Raw genomic sequence first — 23280 nt, 5'->3', positions numbered from 1 at the left:
TCCTTTGGCTCTTGGCCCCATGGTCAGAGGGGCTGCTTATAAAGAGCAGAGAGTCTAAAACAGATTAGCAGGCAACAGCAGCACAAATTACAGCCAACTGGCTGCCAGCTGGGCCACAATGCTGGACTTGGGAGAATGCTCGAGAGCTCAAGAGAGGGAGGAAGACAAAGGTCCATGGGGGCTGGGGGGGGGAGGGGGAAAGGAGGAGCCATTAAGGCAAGTATGTCCTGGGGTTGGGCAGGGAAATGGCAAAACTGGGGGAGGGGGAAGAAATGGGGGCTGTTCCAGAAATGGGGGCTGTTCCAATTCTGTTCCCATTTGAATCAACAGCAAAGCTCCCATTGACTTCAACTCCGAATAGAAAGAAGGCCTATAGAACATAATAAATCTTTCCACAGAATGTTTAAGCCAACCTATAGAATACTATAGCAAGGACGAAGTTCTCTATTCAATTCTATAAGCTCTAACATCTACATAGAACCCTATTGGCTTCCTCCCTATTAAACTCTATAGGACTTTTCCTTAAGGGATCAGACCTTTATCCCTATTCTACTCTTCATTCCACACATAGGGTTGCTATCTTTGTTCCATTAGCTCGCTGGGAAAAGTAGCTATTCAGAAAGGAGCTAAAGAGGGTTATATTCTTCCCGGCATAAACAAAACTGACAAATTGCAATCTCTATTCCTAGATTGCCACCTAATCTTCCTGTGGGAATTATCAACTGTACAATCTAGCCTGGAGAGGGCTGCACCCCTCAATCCAAATGCCTACATCCAAAGAGAAGAGTTTAAACAATCAGGAGCGTAACAGTGCCAGCCACAGCTGCACTTCAATTAACTTCACAGGCTTCTCAGATGAAAAAAAATGAGCAGAAGAAAAATAATCCAAGAAAAAAACTCCCCCAAAATGGCCCTCAGAATTTGGCCTCCTTCACCCTTAACTGTGACATATTCAGTGCTGTTCTCAGTGTTTGTGGAGCTGGAACAGAAAGAGTTCATGAGTGTTTGTTAGAAAGCCTGCAAACTTAAGCCTGTCTGAGGCCTAGCATGGGCTCTGGCCAAGAAGAGAGAACACTAGAAAGAGAACAGCTCTGTTCTTAGACTTTGGCAAACCATAACCATTTTTGTACATTAGAACAAGTAAATCAATATTTAGATTGTCTGGGACCTGCTTTATTTCCCACCCCACTTTCTATTTTTAAGGCATTTCAATTCCCTTTATAGTAGACAGAGCCACAGAGAAGCTTAGGGGTCAACTGTGAAGGGGATGGAAATTCTCTCTCAATTACCTCTATGCTGAGGAGATTATTTATTGTATGAGCATGTATGGATTTATTAATACTGGTGTTTATCTCTGGCTAAACAAGCCCCTGGTTCCCATGCATCCCCTCCCATATAACCCAATAGGGATTTCCATCCTCACAGCATGGATAGAATCCCCCAATCCGCTGCTGAATGGGGGAGGTATAGAGCTATCCTTGAAGTCACTTCTGTCTTCTGGATCATTTCCCAACTCCTTTCAAACGTTAAGGGCCAAATCCTGGCTCTAGTGAAGTCAAGTGGGAGCCTTGCCATGGACTTCAAAGGGACCAGGATCTGGCCCTAAGGAAATACACTTGCTGCTTAAATCTAGGAGCTAAACGCTGGCTTCCAATTGCTAGGTGTATTTTTAGGTTCTCTTCAAGAGATGTACTGTAGTGATAGGGCAGAAATATTTTGTACTCTAGGGAACTGCTCTGCAAAGACATAACTATGTTTTCCCTGTTCGGAGCATGCTGCTGCTGTTTGAACTACAAATCCAACTGTCTCGTTAGCTACTGTATCAAATTGTGTTGAAAAACATATAAGATTGGACCAAAAGCCCAATGTCTGTATGGAGCCTGATTACAGCAGACCTTGTGCGGGGGTTGTGTGCTCTGTGCTCAGCCACCCAGCCCAGCACACCTGCCTGCCCAGCCCACCTCTGCTACTATATCCCACACTGAGTCCACTGAACTGATGGGCATGTCCCCAGATGAGTTCCATGAAGGGATGCCATCAACTAGTGTACAATTAAAGGTGCACAAGTGCCACTTTTGGCTTCTTTAAACTGATATGAATTTATCGAAGCCTTACCTTTTCCCTTCAACTTTCTCCTCCTAGAGTTACCACCAAGACATGTTTTTTAAAAAACGGATGGACTAAAGCTTTCTGTCTCTTACCCCTGTGTAACTAAGGCTATGTCCAAATTGGCACTTTTGTTGGTATAACTTATGTCGCTCAGGGATGCGAAAAACACACCCCCTTGAGCGACGTAAGTTACATGAACAGAAACGCCAGTGTGGACAGTGCTATGTTGGTGGGAGACGTTCTCCTGCCGACATAGCTACCGCCACATATTGAGGGTGGTTTAATTATGTTGACAGGAGAGTGCTCTCCCGTCGGCACAGAGTGGCTGTCCAGGAGACTGACAGCAATGCAGCTGCATTGGTACAGCTTTGCCGCTGTAAGGTCTCTAGTGCAGACATGGCCTAATTGTGGTACCCAAGTAGCAGTATTTTGGGGCTGAGGGCAAATTTCTTTCCAAAATGGGAAGCTATATGCAGAAGGGATTCCTGAACTATCATATCCTTGAAAGAGATGCTCACCAAAGGCTGAAATGTCTAATTTATTTCCCTTCCACCCCCACAAAACCAGAAAGTAGGAGAGAAATAACTCTTAGTTTACTAGCCTCCGCTGGCTTAGATCTAGGACCTACATCCAAAGTTTGGTTGAATGAAGTCTAAATTTCAAAACTATTGGCCTGGAACCTCAGCTAGTGCAAATCCGTGCAGATCCACTGACATAAATGTAAGGACACAGATTACACCAGATGAGGACCTGGACCATTACGCTTTTGAATTTGTAGCATTTGTATGGATGCTGCATTTCCAATGTACGCAGCCCTCCCCTTCCCCTTTTAGTTCTAGATTTTCAAAAACACACAGCATCGGCCTAACTCCACTTCCATTCGAGTCAATGGTAAAACTCCCACTGCTCACTTGCATGAAACCAGAGTTACATTATCCCAGCCTTACATTCTTGAGTGATAAACCAGTGCTAGGCATAAGCAGACTAAGAAATTACTTAGGGCCCCAACCAGCTCCAGGGGGCCCTATTCACTTTTTCTCATAAGTGTTTTAGTATCGGGGGGAAGAGGGCAACAAAATTCCTTCTTATGGTCCCCAGCGGGTTAGCACCAGCTTTGGATAATACGGACTGAAACTTCTGATGTTCGCTTGCACCATTCACCTGACCTTTATTTGGATGCCCACATCAAACATTTTAAAGGAAAGAACTATCCCTTTACTTGTAAGGAAACCATCCTTCTCTCCTCCAAAAGTGCAGGATGTTTTAGGGAAGGTAATTCATTCCATCAGAGGCAGGGCTTTCATTGCACCACACTATAAAATGGAAGGCTTTTTGTGTGCGCATACACACAATGAAAATTTGTTTTATATGGACGCCAACAGCCAAAAACATTTAAACATCCCATAATTATCCTGGTAGTAAAAAGAGCAATAAACATGACTCCAAAAATGGAGCGTTAAAAGTCTATTAAAAAATAAAAATAAAAAAAATAGCTAAAACACAGTATTTGTTTGCTCTCTTTTATGTTAACATAAAACTTGCTCTGAAAACTGCTTGAATAAGTGATTCAACCAGATGTTCACTTCCTTTGCAGGAAAGTAGAATTTGGAAAATATTACTTTTTTCAAAATTGCTGGTGGCAGTGACTGTTCCACGGGCTGCGTTTCAGCTGAGCTGCAACCAACTTTCTATTTTTCCTTCACGTTTTGGAGCCTAAGAGGCCTGGAGCTTGCTAGTCCACTTATTATTGCCTGCTGATTATATAGGAAGTTGTTCAGTTCCAGCCTGCACCCTGAGTAAATCATGTGGAGGAGATGTTGCTATTTTAAGATAGAGGAGGTGGCTCTCTGACAAACAGATTCTCTCCACAGCTGGATGATGGAAACTGAGCGAGAATTCTTTTTATCATCATCAACCAGGAAACTTCCTGGATCCCCATGCGGGTCACTAGTTATCCTAAAGGAGTCTTACCCTTTAGAAAAGTGGTAAAGAAACTTAGAAATCTCTCAAGAATAGCAAGTGTGAAAATTTAGCTTGTGAAATGTGGAGGTTTCTCTAAGGATATGCTCCCATTGAAATCAAATGACAGTCTCTCACTGATTTTAATGGGAGCTTGATCAGGTCATAAGCCATTTGATTCTTCCTCCCCCCACCCAAAGAAACTTTGTCAGTACGAGAGGCAGGAGAAGTGGGGTGGTGGTGTAAAAAGATCAACAGAAATTAGATTGCATTATGGCTCAGGTGGCATTATGGTTCTGGGGAATAGATAGTTGGGCATTTTTACACTGGGCACGTGTATCTGCGTCTAACTTGCCTTATCTCCAGTTCAAAACTGTTAAAGTCACCGGGGAGGAATCTGGTCCAGTATCTTATCGCTAGGCTTTTGGTGGGTGGAAAGCACAATGAACCCACATTAAGGGTAGCTGGATCAATTCCATCTTGCATAGGAGCTAGGAAACGCACAATATATACCATGTTCTCATGCCCCATACTGTACATACTGGCTTACTGAAGGACAACACCATCTTGAAGGAAGCCACCTGTTTTCCCAGGTGAAGAGCGAGTGCAGCTATGAGGGATCAGAAATTGGCTAGAACGGGGGGGAAAGAAGGGGGGCATAACCCAGCATGAATGAGTAGATGAAAACCACATGACGCTCCTGTGCTCAGCATGAGCTGACTCATACTGTGCGAGATTAGGGTACATTTGGCACACATCTTGGATAGGGTGAGGCCATGCCTGGATATACAAGGATTCTCCAACAATAAACCACCTATCATTTCTCTGGATAACGTTGGGGTTACATTGCATCATCAGCATTGCATTGTGCCAAGTGATGTAATTCAAGGAAAACAGCAGCATGTGTTTTCCCATACCTGAGCAGCAGGTGGTTTCATAGCCTTTTCTGAAACAGGCTACACCCTCTTTATGCCTCAGATTCTACTTCTGTAAAATGGGGATTATAATTAGGGCCCTACCAAATTCAGGGCCATGAAAAAATGTGTCACAGAGCGTGAAGTCTGGTCTCCCCCTATGAAATCTGGTCTTGTGTGTGTTTTAACCTTTACTATACACATTTCACAGTGGAGACCAGCATTTCTCAAGTTGGGGTCCTGACCCTAAAGGGAGTTACAGGGGGGTTGCAAAGTTATTTTAGAGGGGTCATGCTATTGCCACCCTTACTTCTGTGCTGCCTTCATTGCTGGGAGGTCGGAGAGCGGCGGCTGTTGGCCAGGTGCCCAGCTCTGAAGGCAGCGCCCTGCCAGCTGCAGTGCAGAAGTAAGGATGGCGATACCATACCATGCCACTCTTACTTCTGAGCTGTTGCCTTCAGAGCTGGGTGGCTGGAGAGTGGCAGCTGCTGACTGAGGGTCCAGATCTGTGAGCAGCAGCACAGAAGGAAGGGTGGCGATACCATACCATGTCATCCTTACTTCTGCACTAATGCTGGCAGCAGCTCTGCCTTCAGAGCTGGGCTCCTGGCCAGCAGCTGCGGCTCTCCAGCTGCCCAGCTTTGAAGGCAGCGCTGCCGCCAGCAGCAACAAAGAAATAACAGTAGCAGTACTGCAATGCCCCTTACAATAATCTTGTAACCCCACAACTCCCTTTTGGGTCAGGACCCCTGTAATTACAACACTCTGAAATTTCAGATTTAAATACCTGAAATCATGAAATTCATGATTTAAAAAAATCCTATGACCGTGAAATTGACCAAAATGAACTGCGAATATGGTAGGATCCTAATTATAATACTTACCAGCCTCCCAGGGATGCTTAACTCATTAGTGACCAACTTCATTAGATAAAAGGCTTTAAGGGCCAGATTTTTAAAAGGAATTTAGGTGCCAAAAGATGAAGATATGTAGATAGAGCTGAAAATCCCATGAGGTGCCCATCTGCATCTTTAGGTACCCCAATACCTTTAAAAATCTGGCCTTAACTGCTGGTCACCAAGTCTGGATAGTCTACTCAGGTTAACACCTGAACCATCAGCAGCAAAACAGCAGAAGTGAGTAAATTAAGTCTGTGCATTAGGCTCTTGATTAGATACAGTTATCTAAACTGAAGCCAAGCCCCCTGGCTAAAATTCACTTACACATTTTTTTTTGTAGGGCAGAAAAATAAACACACAAGTGTAATTTACCTTCAGGACTTCCCTGTGCGAATCCAAGGAAACAGGTAAAATATAGAACAGTCCAGAGAAAGAGCGATCCCCTAAAAATCAGAGAAGGGGAAAAAAATCAGGTTTTTGTTACAATTTTAAAATATAAAACATTACTCAAGTATGGCTGTTAAAGGCCAAAAAAAGCTTCATCCTGAACAAGGCTTCAATCGTGCGTTTATTGAAGTCAAGGGCGGGGGGGGGGAGGGTGTTGTCATGAACGATAATAGCTGGAGGATCAGACTCTCACAGCACAGAACTGACTGCTTGCTTCTTATTGGGACTCCATAACCAGAATCCTACTTGAGGGCCTGATCAATAGCCCACCGAAATCAATGGGAATTTGTCCATCGACTGCAACAGACTTTGGATCAGGCCCTGAATTGGGATCAGAGCTATATGCAGTGATGTCAAGGGTGTCAGATCATCATCACCTACAGAAAGACCAAAGTTCTGTGTTAGCTGCAGCACTGTCCAGTGTGGAATGCCAGGATGCAAAAGGGACACAGAAGCAATTCAAAATAAGGAGAAAGATGGACTTGACCAAAGTGTATGTATTAGGGGATGAGAGGACACACAGTAAAGTGTTATGTAAGTTACCTTTGCATCTGAAAAAAGAAAAGGAGGACTTGTGGCACCTTAGAGACTAACAAATTTATTAGAGCATAAGCTTTTGTGAGCTACAGCTCACTTCATCGGATAATCCGATGAAGTGAGCTGTAGCTCACGAAAGCTTATGCTCTAATAAATTTGTTAGTCTCTAAGGTGCCACAAGTACATCCAATGAAGTGAGCTGTAGCTCACGAAAGCTTATGCTCTAATAAATTTGTTAGTCTCTAAGGTGCCACAAGTCCTCCTTTTCTTTTTACGGATACAGACTAACATAGCTGCTACTCTGAAACTTTGCATCTGAGTAAACAAAGTTTGAATCCTGCTGCTCTCACATTCATTAAGAACAAATTTTGGGAAAAGCCCTATGTGGTTTAATTTATTTTCTTCTAAAGAAAGGATACAAAGAGAAGGGATAGGCGGTTAACCCTTTGGTACCCAGCACAGTTAGAGCACTACCATTAATGCATTTCTCATTAGTTCAATGTGTAGAGAAATTCTGCCTGCCGGTGGTAGGGGTTAAGAAAAACGCCCACAGGAGTTGCAGCATTCCAAGCTATGTGGAGGCACCCCTCTGGAAGGTTGTGTTTCACACCTGTGAAGCTGCATTTGGAAAAGCTTTCTGCTAGCTACACTATAAGCTTCTGGGTACCAGTGAAAGCAGTAGCAGGGAGGAAAAGCTATACCAGAAAGGTTGCAGAAACCACCCCTCAACCCACAAATTGCTTGATTGGTATCAAAATAATGCAAAAGCATAAGAAACTCCTTGGTTAAATTCACTCAGAACTATCTGTGGAAAGTTATAAGATTAAATTCTCTTGTCTTCTAGAGGAGATTTAATAGCTAGGTTGAAGTTTCAAGGCCATTAGGCAGCTGAAGGAACAGACACAAAAATGTAAACTATATAAAATCCTCCACCAGAGAAAGAAAAAACATTGATCATTCATAAGTTGTTAGTACTACTTCATTTCAGTTAGACCAATAGTATATTTGGGGTGGGAGTGGGACAAAGACATGAAATAGACCCTGAATGAAAATAATTGTATATTTATTTCAATATTTTAGTGTACCGTTTCCCAGCCTCTCTCGTTTCAGCTCTTGCACATGAAAAACTTTGTAGAGGTTTTTTATTAGTTTGGGTCTTTCCATCAGCTGCTGTAGAACACTGCAGCTCCATTGACTTCAGTGAAGCTACACTGATTTATAGGCCGAGGATCTGGCCTATTAACTTTAGTAGAGAAATCCATGCATGAACCCCACTGCTTGCTATGTTCTGACACTTGACTAGAAAAAGCACTAGAACAATCCCAAATCAGGGAAATTAATTAGATGGACCAAATTGTTACTTTGCAGTCTCCTTACTCCTGATTCCAGGGTTCACCTTTCAGGTGCAGGAGGGACCTGAGGGCTGCTCTAACTTATTTCCATATTATAAAGGTCCCCAGCGGACCACCTAGCAACTCAGAATAGCTAAATAATGCATCCTAGCCATACCTTCTTGCTCCACCATTACACTGGCCACATACGACCCATGGAACCCTCCCTGCCCCGGCGGAATTCCTGGCTGCTTCCTGGATCCCTTTATGCCACAGGCATGATGTAAAAGGACCAGAACCCAGCTCGGATCCCCGACCCTCATTTCTGTGACCCATCAAACCGACAAAAACCACCGTCAATTAGAACTCAGATGTGGCTTAGTTTTTGTGTCTTGAGCGTGAGCTGCAGAGTCCCAGCTATTGCTATATGCAATAGCAGAGCTTAAAAAGGGGGGTTTCCTCAATAGGAAAAAACCACATTGTTCTTAACTTGCGTTAGCTAACTCATGGTAATTAAAATGAGGTAAAATCGTAAGGAAGACAAGGCAGTTTGTAGCTTTCACACACTAGAAGGTTGAGTTAAAGAGCCCAGGGTTTACTACAACCTGCTAATTAGCATTAAGACTGCAAAATGCCTTGGTCTTCACGCAGATTTTACCTCTTCTTTGATTCCATGTGCTAGCTCACATGAATAAAGAGCACCTTTTTCCGAGTGAGAACAAGGGCTCTGTATCTATATACAGCATGGATGTTTTTATAGTATCAAACAACCCTGTGAATCAGTCACCAATTCAGTCCCCCCCACAATGTACCAAGGTAAAGGCCATTATTTTTAATAAAAATGGCAATGAGGAAGGGAAAATCCCCACAATTTGCCTCTAGATTTCCTGTTGACCAACAAGCAAGGGGAACAAGCTTCAGGGAAAATCTAGCACACGATTCTGTTGCACAGACACTGACTGGGCAGTAAAAGAGATGGATTCACAGCATAGCCTCCAGCTGGCACTGGACACACTGCTGCTCTCCTCAGACAGCCAATACAGTACAAGACTGGAATGAGGACAAGTGCCAGAATGCTGAAGAAAAACACTTTGGCAAAATATACCAGCTTAATGGAAAAAGTGAATGCTGCTTCCAAATGGCAGACCTGTGTCTGATGGGGCTGTTAATTATTGCAGGTTTTTTATAACATGAGGTCTTTTTCCGTTACAACCCTATGGTGACAGGGTTGCATAAGCGATTTGAGTAGCAGTAAGCAAGGGAGAGTTTTCTCCTTATATAGAGCTAGCAGATCTATCTATTCCTTTATCTCTGCTCCACCCCATTGCTAGGGATTTTCAGAGTCACCCACAATAGTACCCCTCTATGGGTGTGTGCATGTATGCATCACAGCAAGAACAAATATCCCCAGCAAGCTCAATTAGTTCCTGCAAACCCTCGGAGACACCAGGTGAAACCTGCCATAAGACCTATCCTCCACATAAGCCCTGGTTCAAGACCGAGAAGGTGCCCTTCCAGTCTCTCCATAGGATAGGGGTGACTTTCATTCAACGCTAGCCCCACTGAATTCAGTGGAGCTACTGATTTGCAGAATGGACTTAGGATCAAACCCATGGACTTCAGCCTTCAGAGTCAGGCATCACTCTTCTAGTGAAGGTTAGAGATCAAATTTCTGAAAGCAACAAGTTGATGGGCCCCTGGGGCCAAGAGAGTCATCAGTCCTCTCTCTCTGTGGTCTGTATAGAATCTCCCTCGCTGATAATCCCGATATGTGTCATGTACAATGCACTTGCCTCAAGGGCAAAAATAAAAACAGCCTGAGAATGTTTGATGGCTATCAGTTCTTACCATGCATTCTCTATATTTTGTAACATATAGCAATGCACTGATTCAGTGATGACAAAGCCACTGCTAAAAAGTATCATCTTATCTTGGAATAAATCACTCAAGAGTGCCTTCCTCTGCACGAAGGACAAAAATGGAATCTGGCTGCTGAGAACTGCTCTTCGAAAAGACTAAATGAACATTTCCTGCTATGAGATCTGACGGTGTTTCTGAGAGATGAACACATACAGGTCCTGCCGTAGAGCCTAAATCCTAAACACAGCACCATAGCTGAGATTTTCAGAGACTCCTAACCCATTTGGATACTCAGTTCCTAATAGGAACTGAAAAAATCTCAGCCTACGAGTACAGACTTTAAACTGCCTCATGAAACAAAATAAAAACATGAACAAAAATCAGTTTCCCCACTATACTCAGGGACGGTCTTTTTATTTCGTGTCTCTACAGCACCTAGCATAGCAGGGCACCAGTCCACACCTGGGGTTCATAGGTGCTGTCTCAACACTGCTGCTGCTAATACTTACCTACTTAGACCCAAGCTCTAGCTGCCCGGTCAGACTTGATGATCCACAACTGAAACAACAATTCAATGACCAGAGGTGTGAGTAATGCAATGACACCTAGAACACTGAACTCTGGTCCTTGACAAATCAAAAGACCCTTCTTCTCACCTTTATTTATACATCTATCAGAAAGAAACCATGTTCCTTTCTTGGGATCCTAAAGCATATATATGCTTCTTTATGAATGACACCTCACATTGTTCTTTGACAGAATCCTGTCTGGGAGCACTGACCCCTTATTTATTTACACAATGCCTATCATTAGAACAGCCAGGTGCTATAGCAAAATTCTGCTTGGCCAAGGCAAGTAACTTTTTTGAGAGGGGAGTCAAACATCATCAATTTTTGACCCCGGTCATCAGCAATTGTCATAACAAGGGCCAAGAAGGCAGATTTTGTGCCCCGATTTTTTTCACAATAACCTCTAAAGACTGGAAACTGTGGAGTTGACCTAGAAGAAGTCAATCAGCTGCGAGTGAGCGAAAAAGGAAAGCTGTCTCCAGTAACAGCCCTTAGTAGCTTTTAAGCAAAGAACAGTTAAGAATGTGTGCTTCTGGAATGCTAAGTACTTATCACACCCGATTTTAAAATGAGAACGGAGAACTCATTGCAAGTATAGCCTGAAAGAGGGGAAAAAACCCACGTCCTAAGACATCAGCTAAAATGTACGTGAATTTTGGCAGCACATTGCAGGGAATACCAAGTGAAATGGTTTGGAACACTGTCTTTACAACATTTCTGGGTAAGAATAGTGTGAGATTGAAATATAGCCAGACAACTTCATCCCAGGGATGATTATGAAACATTGTTTTCCCATGATTGTGTGTCGGGGGTGTGACAGTTTAGAATGTACATACACACACACACACACACACAGCATTGTCATCAAGTTTCCCAGGGTATCTCTATCTTGACTTTTGCCAACTCTAATCTTAATTCAGGATGAAAATGCAATTAGCACTGTGTCGATAGAGCACTCGCTCACAGCTTTGGCAACATCTGTCTAACTACGATGGACCAAAAAACTGCTGCTTCCTTGAGGAGGTGGCTCCTAGCAACATCAGAGTGCCTCAACAGAGCAGGATGAAAGAGAGGAGTCATTCACATGGGGTGGGACCTCAGACACTGGCAACAACAATTCAGTAGCACCCAGCATTACAAAGATGCTTTTCTTTCATAAAAGCCTAGCATAGGACATGCAGAAAGACAGTATGGCACTGGTTCTTTAGACAACTCTAATTTAAAGCCCAATTTAAATACCTTATACTTATACAGTAGCTTTCACTGGGCTGGAAAGTGGCAGTTACACAGTAGACAGACAATGGAGAGGAAATTTCAACCAAGACTCCCTCTCTTAGAGTGTCCATGTGGGGTTACAAAAGCCCTGCGTGGATACAAAATTTGTATCTGCATCCAATTCATGATATCCGCAGATTTGCAGGGCTCTACATGTAGAGCATACACAGAACCTCATTTTCTAAGGTCATATCCAGAAGACTACAGCTGGAGGTCTGAGTTGACTCTGATGGGATTTGAACCACTTTTTCCAATATACTATATTTCAAACCTAATACTTTAAACCACTGAGCCATCCTTCCCGACAAATAGCTGGGGTTTGCACATCCCTAAAAATAGGACAAACACCTGCTTCTCTGACATTTTTGAGCCATGGATGCATCCTACGAATCAAAGTGGAATGGAGTTGATTTTCTTTAGTAAACAGCAGTTCACAGATTCCAAGACCAGAATGGGACCATTGCGAACATCTAGTCTGACAGGCCATAGAACTTTCCCCAAATACTTCCTAGAGCAGATCTTTTAAAACAGTGGGTCTCAACCAGGGGTACGCAGAGATCTTCCAGGGGTACATCAACTGATCTAGATAGTTGCCTAGTTTTACAACAGGCTACATAAAAAGCACTAGCAAAGTTATTACAAACTAAAATTTTGTGCAGAAAATGACTTGTTTATACTGCTCTATACACTATGCATTGTAATGTAAGTACAATATTTATATTACAATTTATTTACTTTATACTTATATGGTAAAAATGAGAAAAGAAGCAATTTTTCAGTATTAGCATGCTGTGACACTTATGTCTGATTTTGTAAGCAAGTACTTGTTAAGTGAGGTGAAAATTGGGGGTACGCAAGACAAATCAAACTCCTGAAACGGGTACAGTAATCTGGAAAGGTTGAGAGCCACTGTTTTAGAAAAACATCCAATCTTGATTTATGTATTGCCAGTGAGGGAGAATCCACCACAAACTTTGGTAAATTGCTCTAATTGTTAATAACCCTCATGGTCAAAAATTTACACCTTATTTTCAGTCTGAATTTGTCTAGCTTCAACTTCCAACCATTGGATCATGCTATACCTTTCTCTGCTAGACTGAAGATCCTATTATTAAATATTTGTTCCCCATGTCAATTATAGGTACTTATAGACTGTAACTGAGTCACCCATTCACCTTCTCTTTGTTAAGCTAAATACATTAAGCTCCTGGAGTCTCTCACTATAAGGCACATTTTCTAATCCTTTAGTCATTCGTGAGACTCTTCTCTGAATTCTCTCAAATTTTTCAACACATTTCTTGAATTGTGGGCACCAGAACTGGACACAGGATTCCAGCAGCAGTTGCCCCACTGCCAAATACAGATATAAAAGCTCTCTACTCCTACTTGAGATTCCCCTGTTTATGCATCCCAGGATGACATTAGCTCATTTGGCCACAGCGTCACACTTGGAGCTCATGTTCAGCTGATTATCCACTGTAGCCCCCAAATCTTTTTCACAGTCACTGCTTCCCAGGATAGAGTTCCCCATGCTGTAAGTATGGCCGCTGTTCTTTGTTCCTGGATGCATACATTTACATTTAGCTGTATTAAAACCACATATGGTTTGTCTGCATCTCATTTACCAAGTGATCCAGATTGCTCTGAATCAGCACCCTGGCCTCTTCATTATTTACTTCTCCAATTTTTGTGTCATCTGGAAGTTCTATCAGGTGATGATTTTATGTTTTCTTGCATGTCATTAATAAGAATCTTACATAGCGTCGGGCCAGTGGGACCCCCCTGGAAACACACCCACTTGACAACGATTCCCTATTTACAATTACATTTGGAGACATCGGTTAGTCAGTTGTTAATTTGATATCAAATGGATTAAAATGGCACCTTTTTTTAATCAAAGTGTCATGCAGTACCAAGTCAACCGCCTTAGAGAAGTCTAAGTATGTTACATCAGCACTATTACTTTTATCAAACTTTTAATCTCATTAAAAGTATCAAATTAGTTTAACAGGATCTATTTCAGAGGTGACAGTAAGCCGGTACGCCCCGGTACGGAGTACTAGCAAGAGCCGGTGCACCGTACTGGGGTAGATCGGCTTCCCCAGGTGCAATTTAAAGGGCCTGTGGCTCCCAGCAGCGGCTGGAGCCCCCGGCCCTTTAAATTGCTGCTGGAGCCCTGGGGTAGCGGCAGCGGGGCTGGGGCGGCGATTTAAAGGGCCCTGGGCAGTAGCGGCGGACGAGCCCTGGGCCCTTTAAATCATCCCCGGAGCCCCGCCACCGCTTCCCCAGGGCTCCAGCAGGCTCCGGGGACGATTTAAAGGGCTTGGGGCGGTAGTGGCAGCCGGAGCCCCGTCCCTGGAGCCCTGCTGCCGGAGTCCTGAGGAAGCGGCGGTGGGGCTCCGGGGACGATTTAAAGGGCCCAGGACTCCGGCCGCCGCTACCGCCCAGGGCCCTTTAAACCGCCGCCAGAGCCTCCAGCTGCTGCTGTTACCCCGGGCAGGAGGAAGGAGGCACTTGCCGGTACAGGATGGGCCGGGGCTGGCTCTGACCTCCCCCAGCCCCGCCCCTTCCGCCCAAGGCCCCGCCCCTTCCGGGGGCCAGAGCCGGCCCCAGCCCAGCCCCGTACCGGTAAGTCACTAGACTTACTTTCACCCCTGATCTACTTCCATGTTGATTTCCATGAACTACACTGTCCTCTTTTAATTCTTTATTAATCAAGCCCTATATCAGCCACTCCATTATCTTGCCCAGCATCAATGTCAGGCTGACAGGCCAATAATTACCTAGGTCATCCCATATGCCCTTTTTAAAAACTGGCACAATATTAGTTTTCTTTCAGTCCTCTGGAACTCCATGTGCCATTACTGAAAACCAACATTAATGGTCCAGCGAGCACTTTAACCAAATCTTTTAAAACTCTTGGATGCAAGTTATCTGGATCTGCTGAGTTAGGGGGATTGTCTCTTTTTGTTGCTACAATTTATTTTGAAGCAGGAAGTAGGGCAGATATAGATACAATTCAATTCTTTCTGTGAAGCAGGCCTAAAGGTGAACCTGTGGATGATGGTGGAGAGAGTATTCTCATAAAATGTGCAGATGACACCAAATGTGCAGATGACACTTGCGAGCACTCTGAGAATTCTAATCCAGTTCTCCAGTGACCTTGACAAATTAGAGAATTGGTCTGAATTCAATAAAATTAAATTAAATAAAGACAAGTGCAAAGTACTACGCTTAAGGAAAAAAATGAAACACAAATACAAAATGGGGAATAACTGGCTAGAGAGTAGTACTTCAAAAACAGATCTGTGGGGTTATAGTGGATCACGAACTGAAGATGAGTCAACAACATTATGCTATTGAGAAAAAGGCAAATGTCATTCTGGGGTCATTACAAGAGTCTTGTTTGTAAGCAACAGGAGGTAATTGTTCCACTCTACCTGACATTGGTGAGGCCTCTGCTGAAGCACTGCACCTGGTTTTGAGCACCACACTTTAAGAAAGATGTGGACAAATTGGAGAGTCAAGTAGAGAGAAACAAAAATGATAAAAGGTTTAGAAAACATGATGTATAAAGAAAGGTTGAAATAACTGGGTCTGTACAGTCCAGAAAAGATTAAGAGGGAGACATAACAGTTTTCAAATATGTAAAATATTGTTATAAAGAGGATGGTGATCAATTGTTCTTCATGTCCACTGAGGGCAGGACAAGAAGTAATCAGCTAAGATTGAAGCAAGGGATATTTAGGTTAAATATCAGGGAAAACTTTCTAACTTAAGGACAGGTTTCAGAGTGGCAGCCATGTTAGTCCATATTCCCAAAAAGAAAAGGAGTACTTGTGGCACCTTAGAGACTAACAAATTTATTTGAGCATAAGCTTTCATGAGCTACAGAAATGCATCCGATGAAGTGAGCTGGAGCTCACGAAAGCTTATGCTCAAATAAATTTTTTAGTCTCTAAGGTGCCACAAGTACTCCTTAACTTAAGGACAGTTAAACACTGGAACAGGTTACCTAGGGAGTTGTGGAATCCCTGTCATTGCTCAGTTTTAAGAACAAGTTAGACAAACATGTCAGTATACTTAATACACTAATACTTAATTCAGTTCTCTTCCTTTAGAGTTCCCTTTTGCTGAAGATCTGGCTCCTCAATCACTAAATGGAGGACAGGACATTAGTTTGTTATGACTCAAATGCTGTTTAGAGGACCAGCAACAGCATTTTACCCTTGGGCTCCTCTTTGATCAGTATCATTATCTGCCTGGTTGTTGACCTTGCTTTTGTGTGAAGTGACAACACTCAGTAAGCTCATTTCTTTTGTGTTCTCAGTTATGTAACTGGAACCCTTAAAAAAAAAAAAAGTGCTAAGCATATTCTGTCACCAAACATCTATTTTGTTCTTCCTACAAGCCTCTTTGCATTCTTTGATTTTGTGAATGGGGTTTGGCAAAGGCTCATAGAATTCCCATTTGTTTTCACTGTCATCTAAATAAAAGTCTGTCATTTATTTTTGTGACCCCAATACATTTAGCCTGGTTGGGAGAGGGGGGCGGGGGGAAGGGTGTACAGTGTCTTTTTTTGCCTTTGGACTGGGCATCTCCAGTTAGATACTGTACTTCTGCAGCCTTTGTTACAGTGTTTGAGCACCTCTCAACCATTATGGATTTAGGGGGAGGGATAGCTCAGTGGTTTGTGCATTGGCCTCCTACCCCACGGTTGTGAGTCCAATCCTTGAGGGGGTCATTTAGGGATCTGGGGCAAAAATTGGGAATTGGTCCTGCTTTGAGCAGGGGGTTGGACTAGATGACCTCCTGAGGTCCCCTCCAACCCTCATATTCTATGATTCAATGATAACCTCAGTATGAGGTAGGGAAGTCTCCTTCCCAACCACTTTTTACATGTAGGGAACAAAGGCAAGAGAGGGTAGATTAAGGGATTTGCCCAAGCTGACACAGCAAATGGTTGGCAGCTGGAAACAACCCAGATCTTTGTAACCCTAGTCCTGTACCCTATCCATTAGGCAATGCTTCTTACCCCTAGGATATCACACCACTTGGTATGGTATAAGAATCTACAGAGCTAGATCTTATGCTTTCCTGATTGTCCCCAACTGTCCAGTGCATATGTACAACACAGGGTCAGCTGGTTGTCTCCATGTTGTTCAGTTTGTCCTGTGGTGCCATGATCTATCATGAAATTGCCTACACAGAGTGACTGGGGCAGTAATTTCCTGTTACATACAAGCTGGCACCCAAAATGATCTTTCTAGGTTTTCTAAAAAAAAATTGATGCATTACAGTCTGCCTTGGTGGTAGCCAGCATTGCAGGTGAATGCTGAGCGTCAGTCTTGAGGTATTCTTGTTTGGCACATGAAGGGCCAACACATGTGAACAAGTACAAGGAAGCATGTTTCCAGGATGCCAAAGCAGAAGTGCTGGGTCACAGAACAGGCGCACTGAAGAGGCCTGCAGAAACATTAGGCTAGCCTCCTACGTCGTCATTAGTTGGCACCTGTGCTGCCTGGATCCAATCGAACAGATGTAGCTGTGGCTGAAGAAGATCATGACGTTTCTGTGGCCCTGATGTATTCAATCAATCAACAGCACAGTGCAGAAACCTGCTCTCTAGCCTCCAAGACCCTGCGTACATTGAAAAGACACTGCAACAAACCATTGATGAGAGGTCGCTAAGCTCGCAACGTCTGTCAAATTTCCTTGTGTCCCCCTGGTTGTATAGACGGGGATGAGGCTATTAGCTCTCCCAGTGCGTTCAACACTTATTTCACCCTACCACAGGCAGTAACTGCTGGCTCAGTCAATCCAGTCTAACTCCATCCTGCATTGTACGTTTCACCTTTGGAAATTAACCACTGCTGGCAGCAATGGTTCTGGCCACACTGGAATGGGTGAATCAGGAGTATGACAATGCACTGGTACAATCGCACCATGTGTGAATGTGCCAGAATGGCTCCATTATAAAACAGCGTTGCTGTGTGAATGCACTAGACCAATGGCTGATGTACCATCTTCTTTAAAAATTTGTTGTGAAGTGGATGGAGGGAACATCAAGCTCAAATACCGCCCAGGGTTCAGGTACCATCGTTCGGGAATCCCTGCACTAAACCATTTCCAGGATGAGCAACTATTGAATGCAAAATGTCCTGCCATGTGTGGATACAGGCATGCTCAAGGGGAATGGGATGCTTACTAAGACTAGAGGCCTTAACATGTACATCCAGCTACTGAAATGGTATATTTTACAATCACAGCCTTCTCGGAGCAAATATCAACATAAAACAGAACAAAATAAAAAGCTCGGGGATAACGTGAAAGGTTGCAAGCGACCTCTGCGAGGAGGGAAAGAATGAGCAACATGCTTATCAGCAACACCCTTGTAAGGTATTTAACTAAAGGAGACCATTATTCTGGGAGAATCAGACATCTGAAGAACTAGCATAAGTAGTATACTCAGCGAGCTACAATGCTGTACTCTACTCCCTCAGTTGCAGCTTCTTGCTGTACTAACTGCTTCCTCAGCAGGATTTGGATGCTCCTTGGGATTTGTAGCCTTTGTGTCCTCATTACAGGAACAGTAATGGTGTGATAAGTTATCATGCCTAAAAGCTGGTGCCCAGTAAGGTGACCTTGCCCTGCCAAACATCTCTCTCCTCTCTGGGCCTTCTCCCTTTGCTCTAGTCCCTCCAGTCAGTCTCCACTGCCCCTCTCTCCCCTCCTGCGTTTCCACCTTTGACAGATGGATCAGTCAGACCCTCCCATCCACAGGCTGTTAGACCCAAGCAGGCGTTTCTCTAAAGAGTACGCCCAGCATTCACAAGGTGTGATTGGGATGAAGACCGAAAAGCCTGGGCGAAAAGGGAACATGCCCATTCAGTCTTCATATATATCAACACACAAGGGTTCACAAGGGACAGTTAGCCCCAGCCTTCCCTGTGGAGAAACCACCCATCTCTCCACACAGTTATACACAGCCTACAAGGAAGCAGGCAGCCCTCTCTTTAGAAGTCACATCCAAGTTGCAAGCTGCATGAAGCCAAGCAAGCTGGGCATGGCACCAAGGGGGAGTAGGGGTGCACAAGATGCCTCCCCACCCCCCTCTCAGACACCCCATATAAATCTGGCTGGAAACACAAGGAGCTCTACACAAGGCTTCCAAACTGCCAGGGGAAAAGAACCCCAGCACTTCAAGGGAGTATCTGTAAATCATCATCACATCCGACAGCGCAAGCCTCCGGTTAACCCTTCACTGGGCCAGAAGGTGTGGAAAGGAGACACCGGGGGTTTCTTAGTGAGCCTCAGTGGGAAAGTAACCCTCCCCACCCCCAAGTTTCTAAGCAAAGCTCTGATCCATTTTCTGCAGCCCCTTACTGAGGGTTTGGGGGAGGGGGTTCAGAGAAGAGAGAGGAAGCCTTAGGTATAAGGCCCCGCACACTTAAATGGGGGAAGGGACTGAGGGTCCCATTCCCAGCAAGAGCTGGAAGCTGTTCCCACTCGTGTCTGCGGGGGACGGGGGAGATTAATACTTTCTGCATTTGTTGCGGATACATTTCCTCCCCCGCCCCCCGGTACCAAGCCGGGAGCTCCCTCCCTTCCCCCACCTACCCCCCCCCCCCATCAAAGAACGGGGTAGGAGGAAGCCACCCCTCATCCTCGTCCTTTGCTGCCCAGCTCCGGTCCCTCCTGGCCGCTTTCCTCCCCGTCTGGGGTAGCGTGGCCTCCGCTTCCCCAGCCCCTTCTCCTCTGCAGCCTGGCAGTTTTCACATCGTCCCCTGCTTAGAGCAGGAATGTCTCCCCCACCCCATCCCAAGCCACCCGGGAGCAGAGCGCTGCTCTTTCCCGTGCGGGGTCCTCTCTCTTCCTCGGCTCGCTCCCCCCAGGCCCCCCACTGTATGAGGGGCCCCCCTCGTTCCCCCCCCCGGTTGTGCTTTCCCCATCTCAGGCAGAGTTAGGAGTTTTTACTCACCCCCTGGCTGCTGCTGTTGCTCTGAGTCTGGAGACCGGCTCTGATTCCGGCTCCATCACGTTTAGTGCATTGTCTCTTTCGGGCAAGTTTTGCAGCGATCCATCAGAAAAAGGGGAAAAGGCTGGTTTGTGGGTGCATCCTTCCCAGGAGTTCAGCTCTCTGTCTCTCTAAGGGGCTCAGCTGTGCCAAAGACACCCCCTGGGCCGCACGGCCAACTCCTTCCCTCCTTCTCTTCTGGGTCCTTTTGCTTACACAGAGCTTTTAATCCCATTTAACTCCCTCTCGGCAGACTGCAGTTACCTTGGGAAAAAGGAGAGAGAGGAACAGAAAGTACAAGCTAGGAAAAGAATGTGGCCCATGGTCGCTGTATTTCTTGCCTCTTATTTTCCTCCTCACTATTAATATAACTTCTGTGATCTCTTATTTCCAAAGTCCTTGGTTGAAAGTGTTTTTTTTCTCTCTCTCTGAGCTGTTACTTGTTTGTTTGCGTGGTGGTGATCATAATTATTTTTATTTGCAATGCAGATGTGCTTCCCAGCCCCCACGAACTCTTCTCTGGACTTAGAGAAAAGAGGGGAAAAGGCAGATTTTGAGAAATGAAAATTATTTAAGGATGTTTCTGCTGCCTCTCTCTGCTGCCCTCCTCTGTAACACTGAAGTGAAGCACTTAAAAAAAAAAAAAAAATCAACCGACCCCTTCCAGTCTATCCCAGGAGAAAATAAATAGAGAAACTCCATTCAAACCCCTCTCTGGCCTATAGAGGGAAATTAACAAAGGTTACATTCAAACCGACCCCTTCATCTTTCACCAGGAATGGAAAACCTGAAAAGAAAACCTCTGGTAGGACTGACCCACAAATTGCCTCAACTGTTCTCCCCATCTGATGGCAAAGTCAAAGGTACTTTAAAGATTTTTCTTTTGTGGAATGCTTTGAAGAGGCAGTTTAGATTCTTGCTTAGGGCCCTCAGTCATCGCACAAAGGGACCGCTATCCCTCTCTCCTCTTTCTGTATTTTCTGCTTTTGGAGCAGGCAAGCTGATGTAACAGGTGATTGAAATGCAAGGAGTTCTCTCCTCTCCACGCTCTCTGTCTCCTACACCCCTCTTTACCCATACTCAAGCGCACAAAATACAGAGCACAGGAATTGATGTCATTCTTACCTAGGGTCTCTTTAGAAATTAAAGAGTCACAAGTCATCATTCCAAAGCTTTGTATAATTAGAAAGGAAACTTTGGGTGATTCTGTGCATATAAAGCAGACAACTGAGTGATCTCAAAGGTGCTACCTTCTCCAGCTGTATGAGGTCCCCCTTCTAATTACTGCTAGTGAAGTATGAATCACTCTCCCAAATTCCCATGTATAGACCTATGTTAGTGTTCCAGACATGCATTTTGTCGAGCACGTGTAACAGTAAAAAAAAAAAAAAAAAAAAAAAAAAAGGTCAGTTCAACAGGGCAGGCAAATAATCACTTGAGTACATGGGGGAGGGGGAAGAAGGGAGGGAGAGACTGGCTGTTAGATTCACTGTAACACAGGTGGCTTGCATAGAAATTAGAACCCTTACTAGTTAAAACTACAATGTGTCAGAGTCGGACACTTTAAGAAGCTGTTTTCTGCTCTGTTTTCTGCCCTAAGCCTCAGTTTACCAGCTCATTGGATTATTGTCCCCTTTCCCTGATCCCCTCCCCTCTTCAAATGTTTTCTCCCTTCCACCCTTTGCTTTCTGTCTTTGACACTTACTTTGTGGTGAGGTGAAAGGTTGTGCAATCTCTCCTTCCAGACCCTAAATTCATTTGTATTCATTTGTCCCAGCAACTTAAAAAAAAATTCTGATTCTGATTTTTTCTTTAAATCACACCATGACTTCTGAGCTGAGGGCCAGACAGCACCAAGCGCCTCCTTGGGTCGTTGGCCCTGACAGGTCCAAACCTTCCTGGCAAGTTTCTGTTCCCCCAAGTTCAACAGATAATCCTGTCCCAGGATTTTTGCAGAGAGATTTTCCCAGGGCTGCTGCTCTGTTGGCGGCTCATGGATGCTGCTGTGGGTCAGTGGGGAAGATGGTTTGGGACCAGGCACTGGCCTTGAAGGAACATGGAGATTAGAAGCCTTCTGATGTGAAGAGAGGTGGAAATTATAAAAGACTGCTCTTGTCCTTTTTAAATAGCTGCAGCCAGGGACTCTGCCTTGGCTCAAGTGCACCAGGTGTCCGGTTTCAGCAAACATTCTGCTAATGAGCCAGGATCCAGCCTCCAGGGGGCAGGGTCCACACTGCACTGAAACATACAAAGGAAGCTACTGAGGAAGGCTGGGCATAGAGTATCACTTAGGGACACAGTGACATCCCAAAACGGATTGGGGTTGGGGTGACACTCACACAGAGTGGAGAGAGACAGAGGAGGACTGGGGAGGGAAGGATAAAGGCATGCGACAGGGAAGCTAGAGAGAACTGGACACAAAATACTAAATATAAAACACCTATTTATTATCAAGGGCTGACAGTGTTTAGAACTGCACAAGGCAGACAGGAAGACATGACCCGCTGCACCATAAGGTCCTGCAAGATGCTCTTCACTGAATGGGAATCAAGGGCACGTTACACCTCACCAGATCAGACACTAAATGGTTTTGGGTTTCCAACGCGAGACACCTCAGCCTGATTTATAAGAGCAGCCCAAACTGCAATGGAAGTCAGTGGCAGCTGTGGATGCTCGATCCCTCTGAATGTCAGACCCAAGGTAACTGAAGTTGGGCATGGGCACCCAAACTGAAGGCACACACATTAGAGGCCACTCTTGAAAATCTGGCTGCAAATGATATTGACATTAAACCACCTTAAGTACTTGGATGCAATGCCATAAACAATAAGATAGATGCACAAGTCAAAGTTCTGTGAACCTTTCTTGAGCAATGGGAGTTTTGTTTGAATAAAGATCTCAAAATCTGGCCCAAAATTATGGTTTCCACCATAACTCAGCCCCCTCGTACATAAAATATATGGTCTATTATTGTATATGCTGAGCACTGTTCTTCTGTAATATATGTATGCAATTTGGCCAAGTTACAGTTGCTTCTAGGAACTATGGTTTGTATCACCTGACTTCTATGGGGTGTGAAGTCTCATCCATAACTTTGCTCTGAAGTGTTTGCATTTAATTTCTTTGTTTGTTTTAAGAGAAGGCTTGAAGCAACCAAAAGTGGAAACAAGCTCATTATATTCAGTTATTTCAGTGACAGATTCAGATGATCTCACATTTCATTGTTCTCTCACACAGAAGGCAGATTTCAGAGTAGCAGCTGCGTTAGTCTGTATCCGCAAAAAGAAAAGGAGTACTTGTGGCATCTTAGAGACTAACAAATTTATTTGAGCATAAGCTTTCATGAGGCATATGAGTAAGAGC

General features: G+C 44.4%; 1 protein-coding gene across 6 annotated transcripts in view; it reads right to left on the bottom strand.

The window, feature by feature from the left end:
• LOC102932197 (collagen alpha-1(XXVII) chain B) overlaps positions 1–23280 on the bottom strand; it is a 299945-nt gene that overhangs the window by 213016 nt on the left and 63649 nt on the right. For 2 of the 6 annotated variants that reach the window (XR_006286160.1, XM_037879853.2), the window contains exons 1-2: positions 19882–21610; positions 6254–6324 (exon numbers count right to left, since the gene is read on the bottom strand). Coding sequence is in view for 5 of the 6 variants with exons in the window: in XM_037879853.2 (XP_037735781.1) it covers positions 6254–6324; positions 19882–19937 (127 nt within the window). In the remaining variant the exon portion in view is untranslated. The other 4 variants (XM_043530414.1, XM_043530416.1, XM_043530415.1 and 1 more) reach the window with 3 other exon arrangements.

This window comes from Chelonia mydas, chromosome 16 (genome assembly GCF_015237465.2).
Source record: "Chelonia mydas isolate rCheMyd1 chromosome 16, rCheMyd1.pri.v2, whole genome shotgun sequence".
NCBI lineage: Eukaryota > Metazoa > Chordata > Testudines > Cheloniidae > Chelonia > Chelonia mydas.
Note: the sequence above shows the minus strand (reverse complement) of the source record. Positions and strands in the feature narration are given on the sequence as shown.